At 36.5% G+C, this 19,840-nt stretch overlaps 1 protein-coding gene across 1 annotated transcript in view; it reads left to right on the forward strand.

Moving 5' to 3' along the window:
* Window positions 1-19,840, forward strand: part of TRDN (triadin) — a 205,717-nt gene that overhangs the window by 20,958 nt on the left and 164,919 nt on the right. Inside the window, exons 5-7 of the mRNA XM_086632103.1 lie at window positions 8,504-8,554; window positions 16,062-16,121; window positions 18,822-18,881. Of these exons, the coding sequence (XP_086488229.1) occupies window positions 8,504-8,554; window positions 16,062-16,121; window positions 18,822-18,881 (171 nt within the window). The remainder of the gene's footprint in view (window positions 1-8,503; window positions 8,555-16,061; window positions 16,122-18,821; window positions 18,882-19,840) is intronic.

The following is a 19,840-nucleotide window of genomic DNA, read 5'->3' on the forward strand; positions in this document are numbered from 1 at the left end:
ATTAATTATGCAGTTCCATTCATCCCTAAAGTATATGTCTATTTGTACTAGTAATGCCTTCTGAATTTGGTTTCTTTTATGTTGCCATATGGTAATGTTCACTTTTCTGTCGATGAGTTGCTGTTATAGATGTCTCTAAAAGGCTTTCACTCTCTCCCTAGGCTACACTTTACTACAAAGCATTTTGTGCAGCTTTGTGTAAAGTACACCGTGTGTTAAAAGATGAAAATCATTGATCGATTTAATTCTCAGATGTTAAACTGCTTTTCCAGATATGTATTTTTTTGCATTTTGCATTTTTGTGCCATCTATTTCTGTTATTAATATGCTTTTTAACAATTTCATCTTGTCTTACTTTGATCAATACAGTAATAGCATATCCACTATGAAATGGCATTTTATAATATAAAGAAAATATTTTCCATATTACCCAAATGAAACAAAACTCTATACCACGAGGTAATAGGGATGTTCAATTATAGTTCTTTTACCTATTGAAGAATAGGGACTGGGTTTCAACTTGAGTTGAAACATTTTAATCCAAACTTGCCAGCTATCTTTTAAAAGATACACAGAGAACTTTGAACGGCAAGGCTGGTAGGAATCCTGGGCAGAAGTATAGCAGCACAGAGGATTGCAGCTGTTCAACCTGTCCTCTTAAATCAGGAAAACCTTAAGCAAAGCTATTCATGTTACCTCGGTGGCAATCTTCATTTGTGCCCCAGAGGTGGAGCAATGGGGAGGTTCTCACTCAAAGAGAAGAGGGGAGGGTTAGGCAGATGCTCCACTGGCTGGGAGTCTGCTGTACCTGAGACAGAGCAAATGCTTTACCTGGTAAGTGAAGGGGTCATCCAAAACTCAGTTGAACCCACAGCACCAAAACTGGGGGTCCTGCATGTTTCTGAGAGAACGCAAAACCCCTCACAGTTATTGCTATGTCAAGGAGAGGATATAGCAAGTGGAGTTCCATGCTCATCACCCGCAGAAACAGTTTCTTCTGTGTGCCAGGCCCCTTAAAAAAAATCATTCGGATCTAGAAGTGATTGAATTTAGAGGAATATATATTTGCAGACTAATACATTCAGGTAGAATCTGCAGAGGTGACGTTTTTTAAAGCTGAGCAGAGGAACTGTGGTTAATCTTGTGATTTCTTTATTCTATTTTTCCTCTTTTCACAAAAAAAAAAAAAACCTGTTGAATAGATTTATATGGGAAAAGATTTCTCTGACGCTAATCAAGATTAGAGATTTTATGTATTACTATATATATCATTTCACTCTACTTAGAAGTCTACGATTTTTGTCTGCATTTTGTCTGCATAAAATTACATTCAGTTAAATGCAGACTCTTATAAAATTGATTATGAAAAACATAATTTAAAACTGGTCTAATAACATCTTTGCAGGCTGGAATCCATAAAGAGAAACATGTCAAGACAATTTTACTTTCCACAGAGAGAAAAGAAAAATCTGTTTTCAATCACATGGCTCTATCTCTAACTCATTTGGGTTGGGTTTTTTTGTGGTTATTTTTTGTTGTCGTGTTTGGGTTTTTTTTAATCAAAGTATAATTAGCAATCCTTTCACATTTCAGAACCAAGCTACAGAACTGCAGTCTGGGAATGGACAAAATAGTATTTACATATTTATATACTTGGAACAAAAATTACTTTTATGTAAAAAATGTTTAGGGTTGAAGGTCTTCTAATATCTTCCACTTTTAATTCTTTCGAAAGCCTGGTCATTAAAATTCCTCCATATAAAACAATCTGTGGATGGTCTTCCTGAAGGATGCCAGTGCTGCTTACAGGATAGTTAGTCAAAGATAATTAGGAGTACCTCCTCCCCTTAAAAACCTTTCTGTTAGGATACTGCTTTTCTGCTGCAGATGGAAACCTTACTAGAGGTGAAAGTAAACCCAAAACATAAAATCAATTAGGCTTTAGAAAGAATATAAAAGAAATGGTTGTGCACCGCCAATTTCCATTTGCCTTGATAAACTGAGGCTTTCAAGCCAGAATTAACCTCAATCATTTCCTTTTTTTTGATGAAGTATATAGTACAACTTTTGGATTTATCTCAGAGAAACAAATCTTAAGATAACTATGTAACAGATCCCATGTTTACAGCTAGTTCTTCAGCCTTGAAGACTTCTACCAAACTTTCCCTCTCATCTCAGCTATTCAGTAAAAATAAATATTTTCCTTTTTCGCCAAAAGACAATTTTGAATTTAAAGAGTTTGAGGGATTTAGATTTTAAGCAGCCCTGGTAGATATACAAAAAATGCCCAAATATATAAAAACAAAGGGGAAAGGTCAGCTACACCAATCAGTGATTTTGTGATAAAAATGTTTTAATAAGTATATAGCAATATAATGATGCACTCTTACTCACCATTAGTTGCTAAAGGTATTTTATTTTAGAGCAAATTGAATGCTATTTCAAACATTGCAATATGGAAAACTATATACATATTTAATTGTCTTTAACATAATGTGAAAAGGAGGAGTGGAATAAGTTCAGTTTAGAAAGTTGGAGATAAAGAAAGAGTGACTTATAATAAGATCTTTACACAGACTGGGATGTTTTCCTGTTACGAAAATAACTTGCACACTCTTCTGAAAATGCCTTCCTGACAATGCAGCTTTTTTGCTATATAGTCTTGTAAAAATAAAAACAAGATAAAACCTTATCCTAGAATCACCTCTCAGCAAGGTGATCAGATGTCAGCAGGTCACCTGCAGCGAATCTTTATTATAGACTAGTGAAACTACAATAGCATGGAAGCTATTGAATATCTATTGAACTGGAATCTAATCTATTTATTTTTCTCCTGTTCTGGCTTTATAAAGAAGGTTTAAAATATTTCTGGAAGGTCATGTTAAATCCTCATATTCTTGGGGGAACATAAAGCCTACTTGTTTGCTATATGCTACTCAAACCAGACAAATTGTTCAAAAATATTTGAGGGCCATGTTCTCTGTGTCTCTGATAGCTGTATAGTGATGCCAAACAAAATACCAAGTATTTATCAAGGGAATAAAGACAAGGGAATCAAGGGACAAAGTATCAAGGGAACAAAGACAACTAAGGTGAAGTAGCTGAGCTTTGCTGAATAGGTTTAGGACCAATCAACGTCACTTCACAGCAACGTTTACAGTTTAGAACATGTTGGTTTAGGTAAATACACACCAGAGCAGAGGTTTTTCATCAAGAAGAATGAGAAATGATCTTCTGTGAGCTCTGTCAAAAGTGGTCTTATACAGCAAATGAAAGAGATGTTGTATTGTTCTGCAAAATATGAAAGAAAAAAGAAAAGAAAAAAAGAAACCTTCATTCTCACTCTAAATTGTATTTGTGATTTCCAAAGAGATGGATTAACAATTTTGAACCATACTTAAAATGCACCGTGGCCTGATATCTCACCCACTGGATGAGCACACAAACTATTCAGCGTTTCATCGGTAAGAGGCGATTCATCTCCTGTCACATTCTCAAGAAAGATCTTAGACACACGACTTCAGGGAAAGTGGTTCTGCACCCCAACCTGAAGTTGCTATGAATTCTCAGAACAGGGCAAGATCTAAGAAAACACTGGGGATAAGGCTGTGCTACTAGCAAGCTAGAAGGGAAGCCACCTAAATTAGCCATATGTGTCACTCAGGTTTTCCAACACTGAGTGTTGGTACTTGAAGTCTTTTGTTACACCGTCTTTGGTTTTTGGATATAGACATAATACACCAGTTTAATTCCCAATTAAATATTTCCTGTTTTTTTTTTTTTCCCCCATGGTTTTTCCTGTTGCAAAAATTTGTTTTTTTCCTCTAGAGTACAGCTACATGATGTATTAGTAGTTAGCTGGAAGCTGCTTTAATGCACAAACTCCTTTATTCTCCTCCTAGCCCCACAAGGATAACTGTCACCCTCACCAGCTGGTACTATCTAGATTAAAAATAGGCATCAGCTGCACAACTGCAAATTTCTCCTGAGGATACCAGCAGCAAGAGATTTGACTACAATTCTTCATATAGACAGCATCTAGAAACACATTAGAAATGACATCCCTCTCATCTTCTAAAGCTCTTAACACCACTCACTCTTGCCTTGCCCTCGGTATCTATTTCCACCAACTCTTCATGATAATCAGCTGCCTGATACCAATTAGTCTTGATAAACTAGCAAGGATATAGCCCCATTAAATTGCTGGCAATAGCTGTAAGAGTTTTGACTGCTCAAAAGCAAATTATTAACCTCTGGTTCACCAGGACTCTGAATAGCACTCATTTTCCTTTTCACACTTGGATATTTAAAAAAGAAAGAATGTCAAAGCACTGAAGGTGTATATCGCTCTGTTACCTGTAAGAGATTATGAAAAAGACAACCAACTAGTAAAATTTGCTTGGAAAGAACAATGCATTATCATTTCAAGTGAAATTCCATCTGTTCAGTCATACTCTTAAAACAGTAGATACATTAAACATACGTTCCATCCTCACTACAGCATTTAAGTAGAAACAGGATGGCTTTAACTAGGAGTGGAAAATACTGAATTTCAGGGATTAAGGTTAAATTCCCAGTTCTTTTGCTTCCTGGCTTACCTTGAGTGAAGCCTTCTTGTGTTTCAGATGAGGACAATAATTTCTTTTTTTTTTTTTTTTACTTTTCCTCTCATCTCATTGACATTTTTGTTTGTTGGTTGTTTTTTTTTTAAGGTATCTTATATCATAAGATGGAAACTCAGCAGAGGGTGGGGGCCAAGAGCTCTTTTAGCAGTGCCAGATTCCTACTCACCACTTCATCCTCTAAGGAAGCAAGACACAGGGCTGTGCTTTCTCACTAAGAGAAGAAATGTAGCCCTCTTAAAGTCTGAACTCTTGTGTTACAGAGATGGGATACTGTATCGTGTTATGGCTCCATGTGGTTCCTAAAACAATTCATGGGGGCTGAGGCCCATAGGTGTTATCTTAATGCAATGCAGTTAGAATAGCTAAGAATAGCACTATATATCTTATTATGTTAAACAAGGAGATAACAAAAAATCAAAATCAGAAACACAAGAGCAGATGAAGAAGGGAACTCTGTTGCAGGATCCAGGAGAATCCCCTCGTGCCCTACGGTGAGGTCCTGTGCTCTTCATTCGCGCTGGTGTAAACCCGCAGGCTGTTGCACCACTGACTAACATGGATTCAAGGAACTGCATTTTTTTCTTTCTCGCACCTTGATCTTCCTGGAGCTGGTGCTTTGTAGTGCATACCTCGTGTTAAACACTCTGAACTACTGTTGATGAAAATTAGCTGAGTGAGGGGTGGAGGAAGCTAACATCCGAATGATGTGTTCAGCACAGATTTTCAGTAAATCCACCTGAAATACCGATTCTCAGCTGATTGTGAGGACCTGCTTTGGATCAACAGTGCATGAATATATCAGCCTGCTAACAATATAGTCCGATATATCTCCTTTCAGCATGTTGAAATTGTCAGTGAGAAGGGCTACTAGATTCTCTTCTTGGAGCAATTTGAAATAATCACTCTGTATATTCCGTATAGCTGCACAAGACCTGAGGTCTAGAGAAGTTGGTGTCAAGCAGTATCCATGTTTAAGGAATTAAAGTACTTATCCATTCAAAACCCAAGAAATACAAGGGGAAAGATAATTTTTCATGTTGCTTGGTAATTGAAGGAAACAAACAATGAAATACAGCTTTTAAAACACATACTCCCTTACAATAATTTAATAAACCGTGCTGTCATCTCATAAAGAATTGGGATGGTTGCCGTGGTGACAAAGATTATCCTTGCTGCTGCTTGATTCTGTCATTTTCCTAAACATGAATTCATAATATTTAGGATTTATTAACAATGTGTCACACTGATAGAGATAAATTACATGCTTTAAACTGGCCATGTAAGTCTTCTATGATATTATAGCCACTTTGTCAAATCAGCAATAAGATATGATGTGATTACTAGAAAATTAAAGCTATTTGTCATAAAGGATGAGGCAGAGAGCATCAAAACTCTCAGAACAGAAGAAAAATCTCCACTAATCTAAGGTGTTTCTTTATTTTAAATATTTTGGAGTTAGCAAAGAGTCACTACTTTCTGTCTTGTAAATTGATTAAGATGAGCATATATTGAGACTAGATTTATTTGTGCTGGGAAAATTTAGGTTGTAATGTGTCAGAATTGATGTGTTCTAGGCTGCAATTTTTTATGATGGTTCAAAATGTAATGGGGAGCTTGTGAAGATGCCTTAATGATGGCACATTTTGCAATATATAAAAACATATATATACACACTTATGCATTATGAAGATGTATTTCACTTCAAGGAATTTGTGTAGGATTTTTTGTTATGGATGGTATCCTAATTGTTGCAGCAAGTTAGATGAGATTCTCAGTGCTGCTGTCCAGAAAATATTTTTTAGTGTTCTTTACTGAAGTATTTGTGTCAAGTAGGTTTCACTGCTGATACAATGTGGGGCTGATTTAGATGGCCAGCTCTACAGTCATTGCTCTATATATATTTTGCAGTCAAATTAGCAATAAGAAATTCCCTAAAACCACATTAAATTTAAAATTTTCTTTTTAAAATAAAGGTTTATACTTATTTTTTCAAGAAAAATAAGGCCTATTTTCTGTAGTGAGACACATAATAGATGGTGGAACCCAGCAGTGCTGAGGCATCTTAAGGCAAGTAAGGAATATGTGTCCATGTAGATGACTGCCTGAAGAATGTGATTTATCACTTGGTGGGCCATATTCATCTCTGTGTTTAGGATGACCTCTTGGGCCAGGTGAGATATATTTCTGCTGTATGTTGCAATGCAGAGGAAGTGACTCAGCTTTCTTTAAATGCATTAAGTCAGAGTCTGGAGGCAAGTCTGGAGCAGCAGCATGGAGAACTGCTCAGATGTGCTCAGAAGCAGGGTGCAATCCTCCAGCTGTTCTCTTGCACCGTTTCTACCACTTAGGCCACATAAACTAGTTTATGCATCCTTTAAGCAGAACAGGTAGAAAAAGCATGAAAATCCAGCAACTAGATTCTCTCAGTTAATAGAAAAAAACCTTCACACAGTTGCAGAAAGAAAAATAATCCAGGCTCAGCTGAAATACAGCGAATCAATATGATGTGATTTCTTCCTAATCGCAACCTTTATAAACCTGAGATTTATAGAACAATAAATGAAGTACACACCCAGGCTGCAAAGAACAGGATGAAAACTGAAAAGGAAGTCCTTTTAGCTTAATGATATCATATAATTAGCTTAGTTATGCTGCCATATGTAAGTGGCTAACAGTGATATATATTTTAGCCTTTATTACCCTTTATCTTAGTGGAATAATGTTCTATCTGAAGACAGCATAGGCTGATGCCATAGAATAATTATGTTCCTTGCAAACCAGACACAATCATTATTTCAGATGACAATTACTCTTCAATAAAAACATTCTGTATTTACTTTCAAGGACCTATGCAAAGATCAGAGTCTTGGGAAGGGAAAATATCATTGTCTACTGTATCTATTTGGCAATACGCTTCTTGTTACAACCTGAGCAAATAACTAAGGGTGTAAGTGGAAGATTTCAGTTGTCTTCAACAGGCATTAAAGTAGCTCCTTAGAGTTGAGATGTAATATACGTAACTTTTTCTAAGTTGGATTAAGTTTGGGGTCAGTGTTCTTGTTATTTATACCCTGCAGACCAAATCTAACCCTAAAATACAAGGAGGCACCTCCCAAGAGTCTATTGAGATTTGCATATGCTTTTGTCAAAGATGAATTTGATCCCATAATTAACACAAGTTTCCTACCACAGGAAATATATGCACAATACCATAAACCAGACACTCTGTATAGTCTTAATGACTCTTTTGCGAACCTATAATAAAGGACCTTTAAATTTCTACCACTGTATGCAAACAGTGCCATGTAAGCTCGATTTAATTCTTGCTTGCTTTTTCTCAAATTCAACATTTTGCATTTTTGATATTATCCTGGTTTTGACACAATAAGGGCAGTAGGAAAAACTCAGTTACAGGGATATATAGCAGTAACTTAACATCAGTGTCACAGATGAGGAATTGTGTTTGAAAAAGATGGCATAGAAAGAGCAGGAAAATACTAAACCCCTTCCTCTTCTAACAAGGCAGTTCTCAGTGTGTTGGTATACAGCATGATTAAAATGAGTCATTCTCTGAGACAACAATCCCTAACCTGGGAACTTTTATATCTGTGATTTGTATACAGAAGCGAGTCTACCTTTTATTGCGTGTTGAAGCTACCAACTTAATGTTATAATTTTTGTCCATATATGTTGTCTACATATATATATATATATAATTGAATTTTATTGTATATAATTGTGAATATACAGATGATAAAGCCATGGCTCTGCTATAATATTTGAAACATTTAGTTATTTTTTATTATGAGAATGCATCTGATATTTTTGTGTTTGAGAATTATTTTAGTATTGGTGACTCTACATTTCATTGTTTTCAGAAATTCATAAACAGAAACCGGAGAGACATGAAAAACGAATAGCACCGAAGGGTAACTTTATTTTTTTGTCTGTTTACTTACACATATGTATGTAATATATAGTGTATTTGTTTACTATATGTGTTAGCACCATTGTATTACAGAAGCATTCAAAGATTAGTTGGCATTCACTGTAAATGATCAAAAATTCACGTATACCTTAGCATTAACAAATAGTGTCTTTTTATGTTTGTGTGGCTGGTTTGTAAATGCACATTCATAATAAGATTCTGCTGCCCAAACTTATCCAGGAATTTTTTTTGTAGCAAAGGTGCAAGAAAGTAGAGGGCTGATGAACTTCCTCTGGTGCAAAAGGCATGAAGTGTGTTGGGCAAGGAAGAAAGCAAATTTATAGGCCAGTGGGTGCCATCCAAGTTAGGAAGTCATAGTTAACAGTGAGCCAGGTGTGTATCAGAGATAAGAAAAGCCTCCATTTTAAGCATCTACTCTTTTTCAGACTCTCTAATCTCCTCTAACCGGCACTTTCCAAAAATCCACGGAGGAACTGGTTGGGACTGGTTTTCAGAGGTCAAGTAAACAAATAAGTTTCCTTGGGTATGTGCAGATATTTTGCCTAAGAAAGCCTCCTCTGTAAAGGTTAGGCCACGTAAAATTTGATGAGCATCTCTCTGACGCGCCAGTGCTGTCCTTAGTAATGGCAGGAAGAAGCAAGAAGGAAGCTTATTAAAAATAGTGTGTATATACATACACCCTCCCTCGCACAATTGCATTCATTTCTGCATATATTCTTTATATGTTTTTACAGTATTTTACACCTCTAGTGCTAGCTTTCCAGTTCTGTGCTAATCAGGGTCATCTAAAGTGCCTAGAACTGCCTCCCAACTACTTAATAAATCACGTTGTATGAAAATGATTTTTTTGGAGGTATCAGTGGGCTAGCCAGGCAATAATGAGCTCAGATTCATTAGCAACATATCCCAGTTAAGGTCTTTTCAAGTACAATATTCTAAAAACACAAATGAAGTTGCAGTCTTGACCAAAACAGTCTCTTATGTACCATTTATCTATACAGAAGTGCATTGCTTTGCATAGAAGAACATTAACATTGCAAAAATGATTACTAAGAAGTTATAAGATGCCAGAAAAAAAGCATTCAGGTGTCATTAGTTAAGTTCTTTTATGCGTATTCCTGATAATGCAGTCTTTAATTATACAACCACTTATTGAAGGACAGTACAAATATTTTTTTTTTCTATTTTTTATTCTCATGTTTAGTCCCAAATATTCATCTTGTACATACGAGGAACAATTACGAGAAAATATTCTCTCTGGCCTCAAGCTAGAGCATGATAAAGACAAGAATCTTTAGGGAGTTTTACTGTTGCCTTCTAAAGCACCTGCAGGAAGCACGTGTAAATCCAATCTTTTACTGGTTTAAAAAAAAAAACAACCTAGAGTTAAAATGAATGTTTTTAATAGAAGCAAACATCCAAAACAAATTTCAATCCTCAAAAAAATGAGGATACTAGAGTTTTAAAAATAATTTAAAGTATATTTTTGAGTAGTCAAAACCTGTGAATCCAAGACCCAAGATTTACAAGGAAGCTTCATCCATAAACCTCATTTTGAAAAGATTGCACTGAAATATGAGGAATGTAAAATGAATAGAAATCCTAGATGGAAGTGGCTGAAATTACAAGATTCTTACAGTATTAAAAGCCAGACAAACTTGTACCCTAAAATTTGCTTTTAATTAAATATTTAGATAAACTACTAGTAATAAATTCTATTTCAATTATCGTACTTAGCCAATTTAATCCAGAAAGGAAGATGTACTCTGAGAAATGATTCAACAAAGCATTTGCTCATGCTTAAGTGCACTGAAATTAAATTATTTCATGATTATGTGTATACATAAGGACAAATTCACTACAAAGTAGGGTCTTTCCAATGTGGTATTTGATATATTAGCATTTTCACAAGCACTGAACTGTATGAGCAGGGGTTCGGCCGGTCGGTGGAGGCAAGGGATTAATCATCCTCCTGTACTCAGCTCTCATGAGACCATATCTAGATACTGCATCCAGTTCTGGATCTCCCAGTACAGGAAAGACATCAATAAACTGGGGCAAGTTCAGTGTGGGGCTACTGGAATGGTCACGGCTGGAGCAGTTGTCCGGATAGGAGGGGCTGAGGGATGGGGCTGGCTCTGCCAGGGAAAGCTGGCCTGTGAGTCTCTCATCTTGCGACATACGCAGACTTTGTAAGGTCCTGAGCTGCTGCTGAAGGCTGCTAAAGAAGTAGATGTTATGACTGTTATTACTATGACTATCAATGACTAAGAAGTAACTATGCGATACTGTGACAACAAGAACAATATTAAAATATGTCGAGATAGAATTAAATATAAGTATGTAATTTATATCTAATGGAAGGTTCAGTGATAATTTCTGATTTTTATGGAAAACTAGTGTTAGCAATGAAATTAATTAGCCCGCATTCCTGGGAATTACAACAGACATTGAGAAGGAATGGGAAAAGGTTGGTCTACTGTGTGGCTTTTCCCAAATACACTTCACTGATACATTGCTGTTGGAGTGAGGGATGGAAGAAGACAATGTGATGATGAAATGTTATCTCTGATAGCTGTAAATAGAGTGGTTTTAGGACAGATATTTGTGTGCCTCTGAATTAGCACAAGCCTGTTTTTTTTTAGAATTCAGCCTGATTTGACAAATCGATTCCAAGACCTTCAAAACTATTTCATTTACTACGCATAATACATATTGGAGACAGCTAAAAAGATAAATAAAACTGGACCATACAAATCCACAGGGTGTTAGAAACTCAAATATATTGACAAATTTAGCAAGTTAAATGACATATTTACATCTGACACAGGGACTGTCTAGCCTCATTTCTGGAGGTATGACTACACATATACCTGAGTTAACTTTAAACTAGGTAGCATGGTACAGATAATAAGGTTTCTGCAGTGGCTCAGGTATAGCTTTCAAGTATTTATTTAGCTGTATGGGGTTACAGCAGCCTAGGGTGAAGCCCATGCTGTGGGAAGTTTGACTACCACCAGTAGCTGTCAAACCTAAATCTCAGTTCAGATGGATATAACACTGTCTGACTGCTGCAATTAAATCTTATTACAAGCATGTAATTCATGAGATATTGTCTTACTTTTATATAGACATTTACGTTCAGTGTTGAAGTGCTGTATTTACAGCACAGGGTTAGGTGCTGCAGTGAGCAGCATGGGCATGTCTGGTGCTGGTTTGGGAAGCTTTGGGCAAGCTCAGAGGAAAGCCTTTTCCCCCTTCACAGGTATCTGTGACAGTTTGTAATGAGTGCAGGTGCCTCCTCAGTTCATTAATTGCTAGGATTTTCTTAGGTTAATTTTCTGGACCTGGAAGCCTTCACTCCTCTCCAGATGAAGTTTTTTCTTTTTTTTTTTTTTTTTTTAAGTTTCTTCAAGAAGAATTAAGTTATAGCCATCTAAGGTTACTTTACTTTTGAATAAAAGCATCTACACAAAGGTTTAATGCTCTCTGACTAATGCACTCTAACTTCATTGTATTAGTTCATTTATCTTAACTTTCCTGAGATGTGCTCTGTAGAAAAGCACTTAGTCAGTTAGCTGGAGCAAGCAATCTCTGCTTCACGCTTATTGCACTCGTCACCTAGCTTTACACTAAGCAGCAGACTTAAGACTTACTCAGCTGGAAACTATTTTTACTTCCCTTAGGAACAGAATTAATACCTCCTTATTACATCTCCTTTTTTTGCACTTGCTTTTTTGGGATGAGGAAAGTCTCTGTCTCAAACACTTTAATGAAGTAAAACTAAATCACATCCCCCTTCACTTGATGTAAATCAAATATACTATTAGATGACTGAAATTTGTAAAAGTCTCTCACGTATACGCTATGCTTCTCGTTTTTAATTTTATGTGAAGTAGATGGTAATATTCTTATATGATTATGTTTGGAATACAGTGTTAAATTACCTTAAAATGTTCCATTATGAATTCCTTTTTTAGATTATTTATGTTTACCACATTCCAGTCATTGAGGATAAAATTTTTTGCACTCATCTTTTTAACTCAGGCTGAATTTTCATTCAAAGTCATATAAAAATATTTCAGCAATTTCCAAAATCGAGGAAAGCAAAAATTAGGTTAGGGTGTTACATTTTTTCCAATGCTAATAAGAGTTCATTCTGAGCTTATGTTTTTTGGTATTCGCAAGGAAGTCCAATAAAATGTCTTTAAGTTGTGGGAAAATTTTCACATACACAATTGTCATAAAACTAGTTTTAATTATTCTTCTTATTTTATCTGGATGAATCCAGCATCCTATTAAAAAAAGAAAAGAGATGATCTTTTAATTACAAAGTGCGTCATACAGCCAATAAAATGGTTGAATTAAAGCTGAATGAGCAGTTTTGCTTCCAGCATTTTTCAGCTGAAGAGCGCTTGACTTTGTAGCCTTAAAAGCATTTTTATGTGCTTACTCTTTGTTTATTATATGGAAAAAAGAAAATCATATTAACTCTAGTCTGTTTCACAGAAACATAGCAGTATGGCCGGGCTGACTTTCTAAAACCTGATGCTTGCACCTAAGTGCTGTGGACTTGAAAAAAAGCATGTGTCAAGCCCTTCACAAAGAAATAGGCAACCAAGTGACCAAATCTGTGAAAGAACTCTAGGCACTGAAGTATTTTCTCTGACAGAGTTTTAGGACTACACATGAAGCTGAACATGAAAACATTTCAGGAGGTAAAAACAAAGATAATATGCAAAAGAAAGATCATATTTAAGTTTGTCAGATCAAAAGCTTCAGTGGATTTAGGTGTCCCTGCGACACTGTGACAGAAGAGTCAAAAATGGCCAGTCATCACAGCCCTGAAACATGAACCCTTTCATTTTTGGCAACACCTGCCCTTCCCGGGTAAGGTTGTACCCAGAAGCCACAGCTCTGGCAGTGTCCGTAAGAGGTAACGGTAAACATTCCAATCTGAGATTAGCAAGCTCTGAGGCTATGGGGATATCAACACTCAGGGTAGGGCTCTTGGACTAACCAGAGACTTCAGCCTATCACTGGGAAAAGGAAAATAGCTTATGCTTATGCCAGCCTGGTCTCTGCTTATCCACGTTCCAGGCTCCCTGCCCAGATACATCAAATTACTTTCATTTCTCAAGAAGGAACCAACTGATCCCTTTTCCATGTTTTTAGCTTGGAATCCACACAAATACTAATATTTCTTTGCATTTTAGCCCTTTGTACTGTTCTGATGATATGAAGGAACCTTAAATTAGATTTTTTTTCTGCGCTTTAAGGTCTGCTGGCACTCAATTCAGTTAGTGTCGTTTAAGGCTCTTTTTGTATTTTTTCCCAAAGCATGAGATAGGGGGATGCTATGGAGAAACTGGAGTAAATCTGAAAAAAAAAAAAAAAAAAAAAAAGGCAACAAAAAACCACAACAGTCTCCCTTACACAAGTAACATATTCTGTGGCTAAAATCAAATTTTCTGATTGCCAGCCTGTTCTGCATAGTTCAGCTATATTTTTTGGCATAGAGACTACAAGGGTTTTTGTCTGTTGTGTAGAAGCTTGTGTTTTACTGCCATTGACCATCGCAGACCTATTGTTTGCAAAACTGTGCTATTGCCCCATCCTAAACAGACAGCACACTGGGTCAAGTGCTTTGCATAGAGCTGGCACCTGCTAATATAAATGTAAGATGTAAACACATGCCACAATTTCTGCAGAAATATTCAGTCTAAATTCTACACGGTACAGGGATAAAGGAGACTGCTTTTCCTTGGTATGCTGCTAGATGTCCTAGAATGAGTTACAGTCTGTACCACATTCAATACACTGCTAGTGCTGCTGCTCTCTTCACAGCCTGTATTTTTAGTGTAAATTGGCTGTCCACATTCCTTAAAGGCTTTGAAAAATCTTGCTTCTATCTCTTTCCACTGTACTGCAAATTGCTATCAACATTAATATACCTGTTATGACTGGAAATGTATTTGGATAGTGCAAACCCATACAAGACATAATGAAATTAAGGTATGTTTGGAAAGATTTTTCTTAAAGACATGGACCTATTTTTTAATGAGGAAATATTTAACCAACAAAAAAAAAATGCTTGCACCTCTGTGAAATTACATTTACTGCAAAGCTGGTGAAATGAATCTATGCAAAAACATTACTGTGCTTGTTTATAAAGCTCACAGTTGTCTTCTAATCATAGTTGTGTTTTTTCTATCATTTACTTGTTGATAGAAACTTCAATATTGCAAAGCAAATATTTTTCCCCTGAAATTGCCAAACACTAGTCTTTTAGAAGTAAAGGTTGACAAGGAATGTTTTTGTCTATCTAAATCATTCGGATGTGGAATATAATCTTGTCTGGAGATATGATCTGAAAGTTGGGTGGGCAAGAGAGTCCATAAGGATTCCTGTTTGCCTGCTTGCTTCTAGCAGGATGTGTAGTTGGTTGTTTTGAACAGCTGCTCTTCCTGAAGTCACCCTCTGATTAGAAGAGATGTTTTTTCGTTTGTCCATCCTGTGGCTGAAGTAACAGCTAAAAATAAAGAAAAAAAGAGCATGGAAAGAAATATGCTATCCATTTTTTGTTAAGAATAGAAAGCAATGCTGTCGAGGATTGAAAATAATATCCTCTGTAAGAAATCTTAAAGTCAGGGTGCTTGTGTAATGGGACCAAAAGAGATCCCACAGATTAAATTAAGGTTGTTGAATAATCACTTATTTTGCAAAAATATGGTCTAACATAGAATCATAGAATCATAGAATGGTTAGGGCTGGAAGGGACCTTCAAAGGTCATCTAGTCCAACCCCCCTGCAAGGAACAGGGATATCTCCAACTAGATCAGGTTGCTCAGGGCCTCGTCCAACCTGGCCTTGAATGTCTCCAGGGATGGAGCATCCACCACCTCTCTGGGCAACCTGTTCCAGTGCTCTACAACTCTCATGGTAAAAAATTTTTTCCTAATATCCAACCTGAATCTACCTCCCTCTATTTTAAAACCATTACCCCTTGTCCTATCACAACAGGCCCTCCTGAACAGCCTCTCCCCATCTTTCCTGTAGGCCCCCTTGAGGTACTGGAAGACCGCTATAAGGTCACCCCGGAGCCTCCTCTTCTCCAGGCTGAACAGCCCCAACTCTTTCAGCCTGTCCTCATAGGAAAGGTGCTCCAGCCCTCTTATCATCTTCGTGGCCCTCCTCTGGACCCTCTCCAACTGGTCCATGTCCTTCTTATGTTGGGGGCTCCAGAACTGGACGCAAACATCTGAAGCTTTATTCAAGGAAAAATATTTCTCTTGGACCTGGAATTAAATAGTGACATTAAGAAGGTCTATACCTCATCTAGTACCTGTGATCCAGAGCTAAAATCCATTATTTGATTTTACAAATATTTTTGCTCAATTACTTTAGTGAAATAATAAGCATACATAATACCTCTAGATTATAGATTCATTGTGGTTTAGGTTTGGTTTTGGTTTTTTTTTTCCTAGTAATTCACAGAGACAAATCCGAGAAACAAGAAAAAATTGAGAGGAAGGAACCTCTAAAGGGTATGTATTCAGCATTTGATGGTTTTTGTCTTTTTACCAGTGGTTCAAAACAATCTAATTTATTGACTCTTAAACCCTTCTTGTAAATCCCAATTATGTTTAAGGATGGAGGAGGTATTGTGAAAGCCAGCTGGAAGGAGAGTGAGGATTTTAAAAGCACTTTGAAGTCATCACTCTGCAGAAAGGCTAAAATTATATTCAGAGATTAATGAATAAGTTTTTACTGTATTATTAACTTATGTAAAAGATGTACAGAGCATAAATAGGTGCCTTTTTTATTCTTCTTGAATAAATCCGAGCATAAAATTTGTCTTTAGGAATACTTCCGAGCAAAACATAATGAGTAAACTATAACATGCAGGGCACAGTCTCTGGAGGCATTCTGCTTCAGAGACCTGCCTTAGAAAAAAATATTTCCCCAGGCTCATTTAAGAGACATTGGGGAGAGGGTGTTAGAGAAGATTTACTAATTTGCTGTTGGTGTATGCCAACAACAAATTACAGATCCATCTGTAGTAGGAGTCAGAATCACGATATTGCTTCCTCTCCACCCACAACTCATGAGTTAGCTCTGGGTTCCAAAAGCTGCAATGTAATTTGCCTCTTTTGAGGGAATTTTTGGCAAAAGATAATTTTGTTGGAATATACCCACTTATCAAAACACTTTAAGTCTTCTGAGAACATGTCCTTTACATAAAAATGTGATTAATGAATTCTCAGGCTTTAGGAAGAAACTCATTCTGGAAGAGCAAGTAGGCCAATGGACATGATAAATCACCCGAAAAAGGGAAGACCCAGTATCCAGCCAAGGCTGATTTATTTCAGACCAAGAACACGAGTCTCACAACCCAAGTGAATGTGCACTTTCCTGAAATCTGTGCTTGACTAGGCCCTTCTAATGATCTCTGATTGGAGCTTTTCCATTTTATATCAATAATTCAAAATACATTGAGTCAGAAAGATGACTCTAGAGGTTAACTGCAGGCACATGAGTTGAGGTTTCTGTGAGAATGAATATTTGTTACTAGAAAATGGAATGGTGGTAACAAGAGAAATTTTTTCTGAGATTTGGAAAAATGACAGAGCAAAGACTGTGATGTCCCGTATTAAAACATGAATGTGTTATTGATGTGTCCTGTTATTTTGTGGAAAACTTGGGAAACTCTTCAGTTTGATTTGATATGAGAACAATATTTAATGTCTTTTAAAGTTTCTTAGAACAGAAAAAAATTATACCAGCTAATCTCAGATAACCAATGAAGAAGAAGAATTATTGTAATGCCTAAACTTCTCATAACTCCTATTAATATTCTACCTAACTGTATTTGATCTTAAAGTGAATATATGACTTAGTTTTATTTAGTGAACTACTGCTGCAATTGCAACTAAAAGACTACTGCATATAGACATTCTCTGTATTCACAGTACTAAGAAGCATTGTTTTCGGATTGTACATTACATTATAAAACTAGGATTTTGGATACATGTGTTTTCTAAGACCTGTTTCATTGTAGTGTGACTGAGAGACTTCAAAGCTTCACTGCATCCCTATATTTTAGCTGCTTATTTTCTACTTTAAATTCATTCCCTTTTCAAGATTTAGATAACAGAGAGAGTAAACATCCTATTCTAATTTCTAATCAACTTTTGTGATGAAGTTTAGGGAAGTTATCTAATGACATAGACAATAATTAGGAGTGTCTCAGTCACTTAGAAGTGACTCAGTCAGCCATGCCAGGAACTCATTCTCATGTATTTCATCACTATATTGCTAAAAAAAAAAAATGTGAGACCTTGAATATTCCCTACCCTTCTTTTGCTTGCAGTTAGATATGGAATTCACAGTACTGTAAAAGAACCTCCTTGTTTTCTCGTATTTGACAAAGGGAGTTTTACTAAACTGGGATGAAGTCTCCACATGAGTTAGGAACTGCTAGCTTGCAGTTTCACAGCTGATTTTTGTGAAGTGCTCTAAAATCCACATGCATATTTCCCATTGTCTGAAAAATTATTGCATAATATCCTAAGAAAAGTGAGTGGAACATGTTATGTGAATGAGTGGATAGTATAATACGGTTTCTACTGTCACAATGTTAGTTTTCAATTTGCACGTACCGGGCATCTAATTATGGCTCAGATCGTCATTGCCAGGGACTGATCTCAGCTCATGCCCGTCACTAGCTATCTGTATCCATTGCTAGCTATCCATATCCATTACTGGTTATCCATTTCGAGCCAGCTGGCAAGTGACAGATATGTCATTTGTGCATGTGACTCTCTTATGCTACAGGATTGATTCCAGGGTTTTTACAAGCCTCTGCCCGACAGAGTACGGGGTGGCCCAGGTGATGTCCTCTTCCTAGTGAAGGCAGCAGCGTTTACTGTGAGCTCTGACCCTAGTCCTTGACAGTTTTCTGAAAATCTCTCTTCAAGAATGGACAGATAATTGCAAGCAATGATGTTAACATAGTAAATAGCTGACGCATGCTACCGTGGCTTGGATGGCAAGCAGTAATTTGTTAGCCAGAGTTGTCTGCTCACAGTCACGTAGTCTGATGTGTGCAGATACTCACAGGTAGCTCAGGAGTAACACAGTTCGCCGTTTTGTCTGCTAAGGTTCATCATGGCAGAATTATTTTTAATTCTTAAGTTTTCCCACTTTTTTTTTTAATACGTATGAACACATTTCTTCTTTCCTAGTGATGCATAAAGACAAACTGGAAAGACAAGAAAAACCTGAAAAAAAGGAAAGGCATGCAGGTAATGATTTAATGTCAGTACTGATTTTATATTTTGAGGTACCCCAGAATTAATTGTCTACTCAATTTCTGTTTATGTATCCCCTTGATTGGAAAAAATGTTGTAGAACTTTATGAATAAAAATCATGGGATCATATAAAGGTTTGCAGACATACAGACTGAGTAACATTTTGCATTCCTTCTGCATATTTGTGGTCTTTTTCTGAGGAAGGGAGATAACATATTTTATACTCTGGATTAATACAATCTGCCAGTAAACTCAGAGTATTTCCAACACTCACAGTAAGTATGGTTGCTAAGAGAATACAGTCATCCAGGAAAAACACCTGACAACCTGTAAATAAATGTAATGAGACAGGCCATATGGGAAAAAAAAAAAAAAAACAAACCAACAACAATAACATTTTAAATACAATACTGATTAGGGTTGTTGCATAGGCATTGAATAGGACAGGACTAATTCTTTAAGTAGTTACTTGCAATAAATAGGTATCTGGCACTGCTTTATCTTCCACAATTCTTACTTTCTTCTGAAATACCAAGACAAAGCTGGAGAGTGCATAGCAATGCTTATGCATTTTTGTGTTCTCAGTACAAACTCATATACTGGAGTCAAATGGGCAGCTGAGTGTTTTCACACACCTAGTCCCTGTAGGGTACCTCAGGGGATATGGGCACATACAACTATCAGTTCTGCACACCTGTGGACAAGTTACTGTGTAAACATAAATAGCAAAAGAACAGTAAAGCAGAGGCCACATAGGAGAATATTCCAGACTACCTACCGCTGAGTGACTATTGCCCAACTCAGGTGTCTTCTGAAACCTGAGCTAGAAACCTAGTCACTATAGTGTACTTTCTTTCAATTTGTAAAGTGGAAATTAAAAGCAAACAAAAAGCCCCAAAGAGCATTAGTTATAATGCCATTGCAATTAGATTTGTAATTAATTATGGCGTTT

The sequence above is a fragment of the Tauraco erythrolophus genome, chromosome 2 (genome assembly GCF_009769465.1).
Source record: "Tauraco erythrolophus isolate bTauEry1 chromosome 2, bTauEry1.pri, whole genome shotgun sequence".
Classification (NCBI taxonomy): Eukaryota; Metazoa; Chordata; class Aves; order Musophagiformes; family Musophagidae; genus Tauraco; species Tauraco erythrolophus.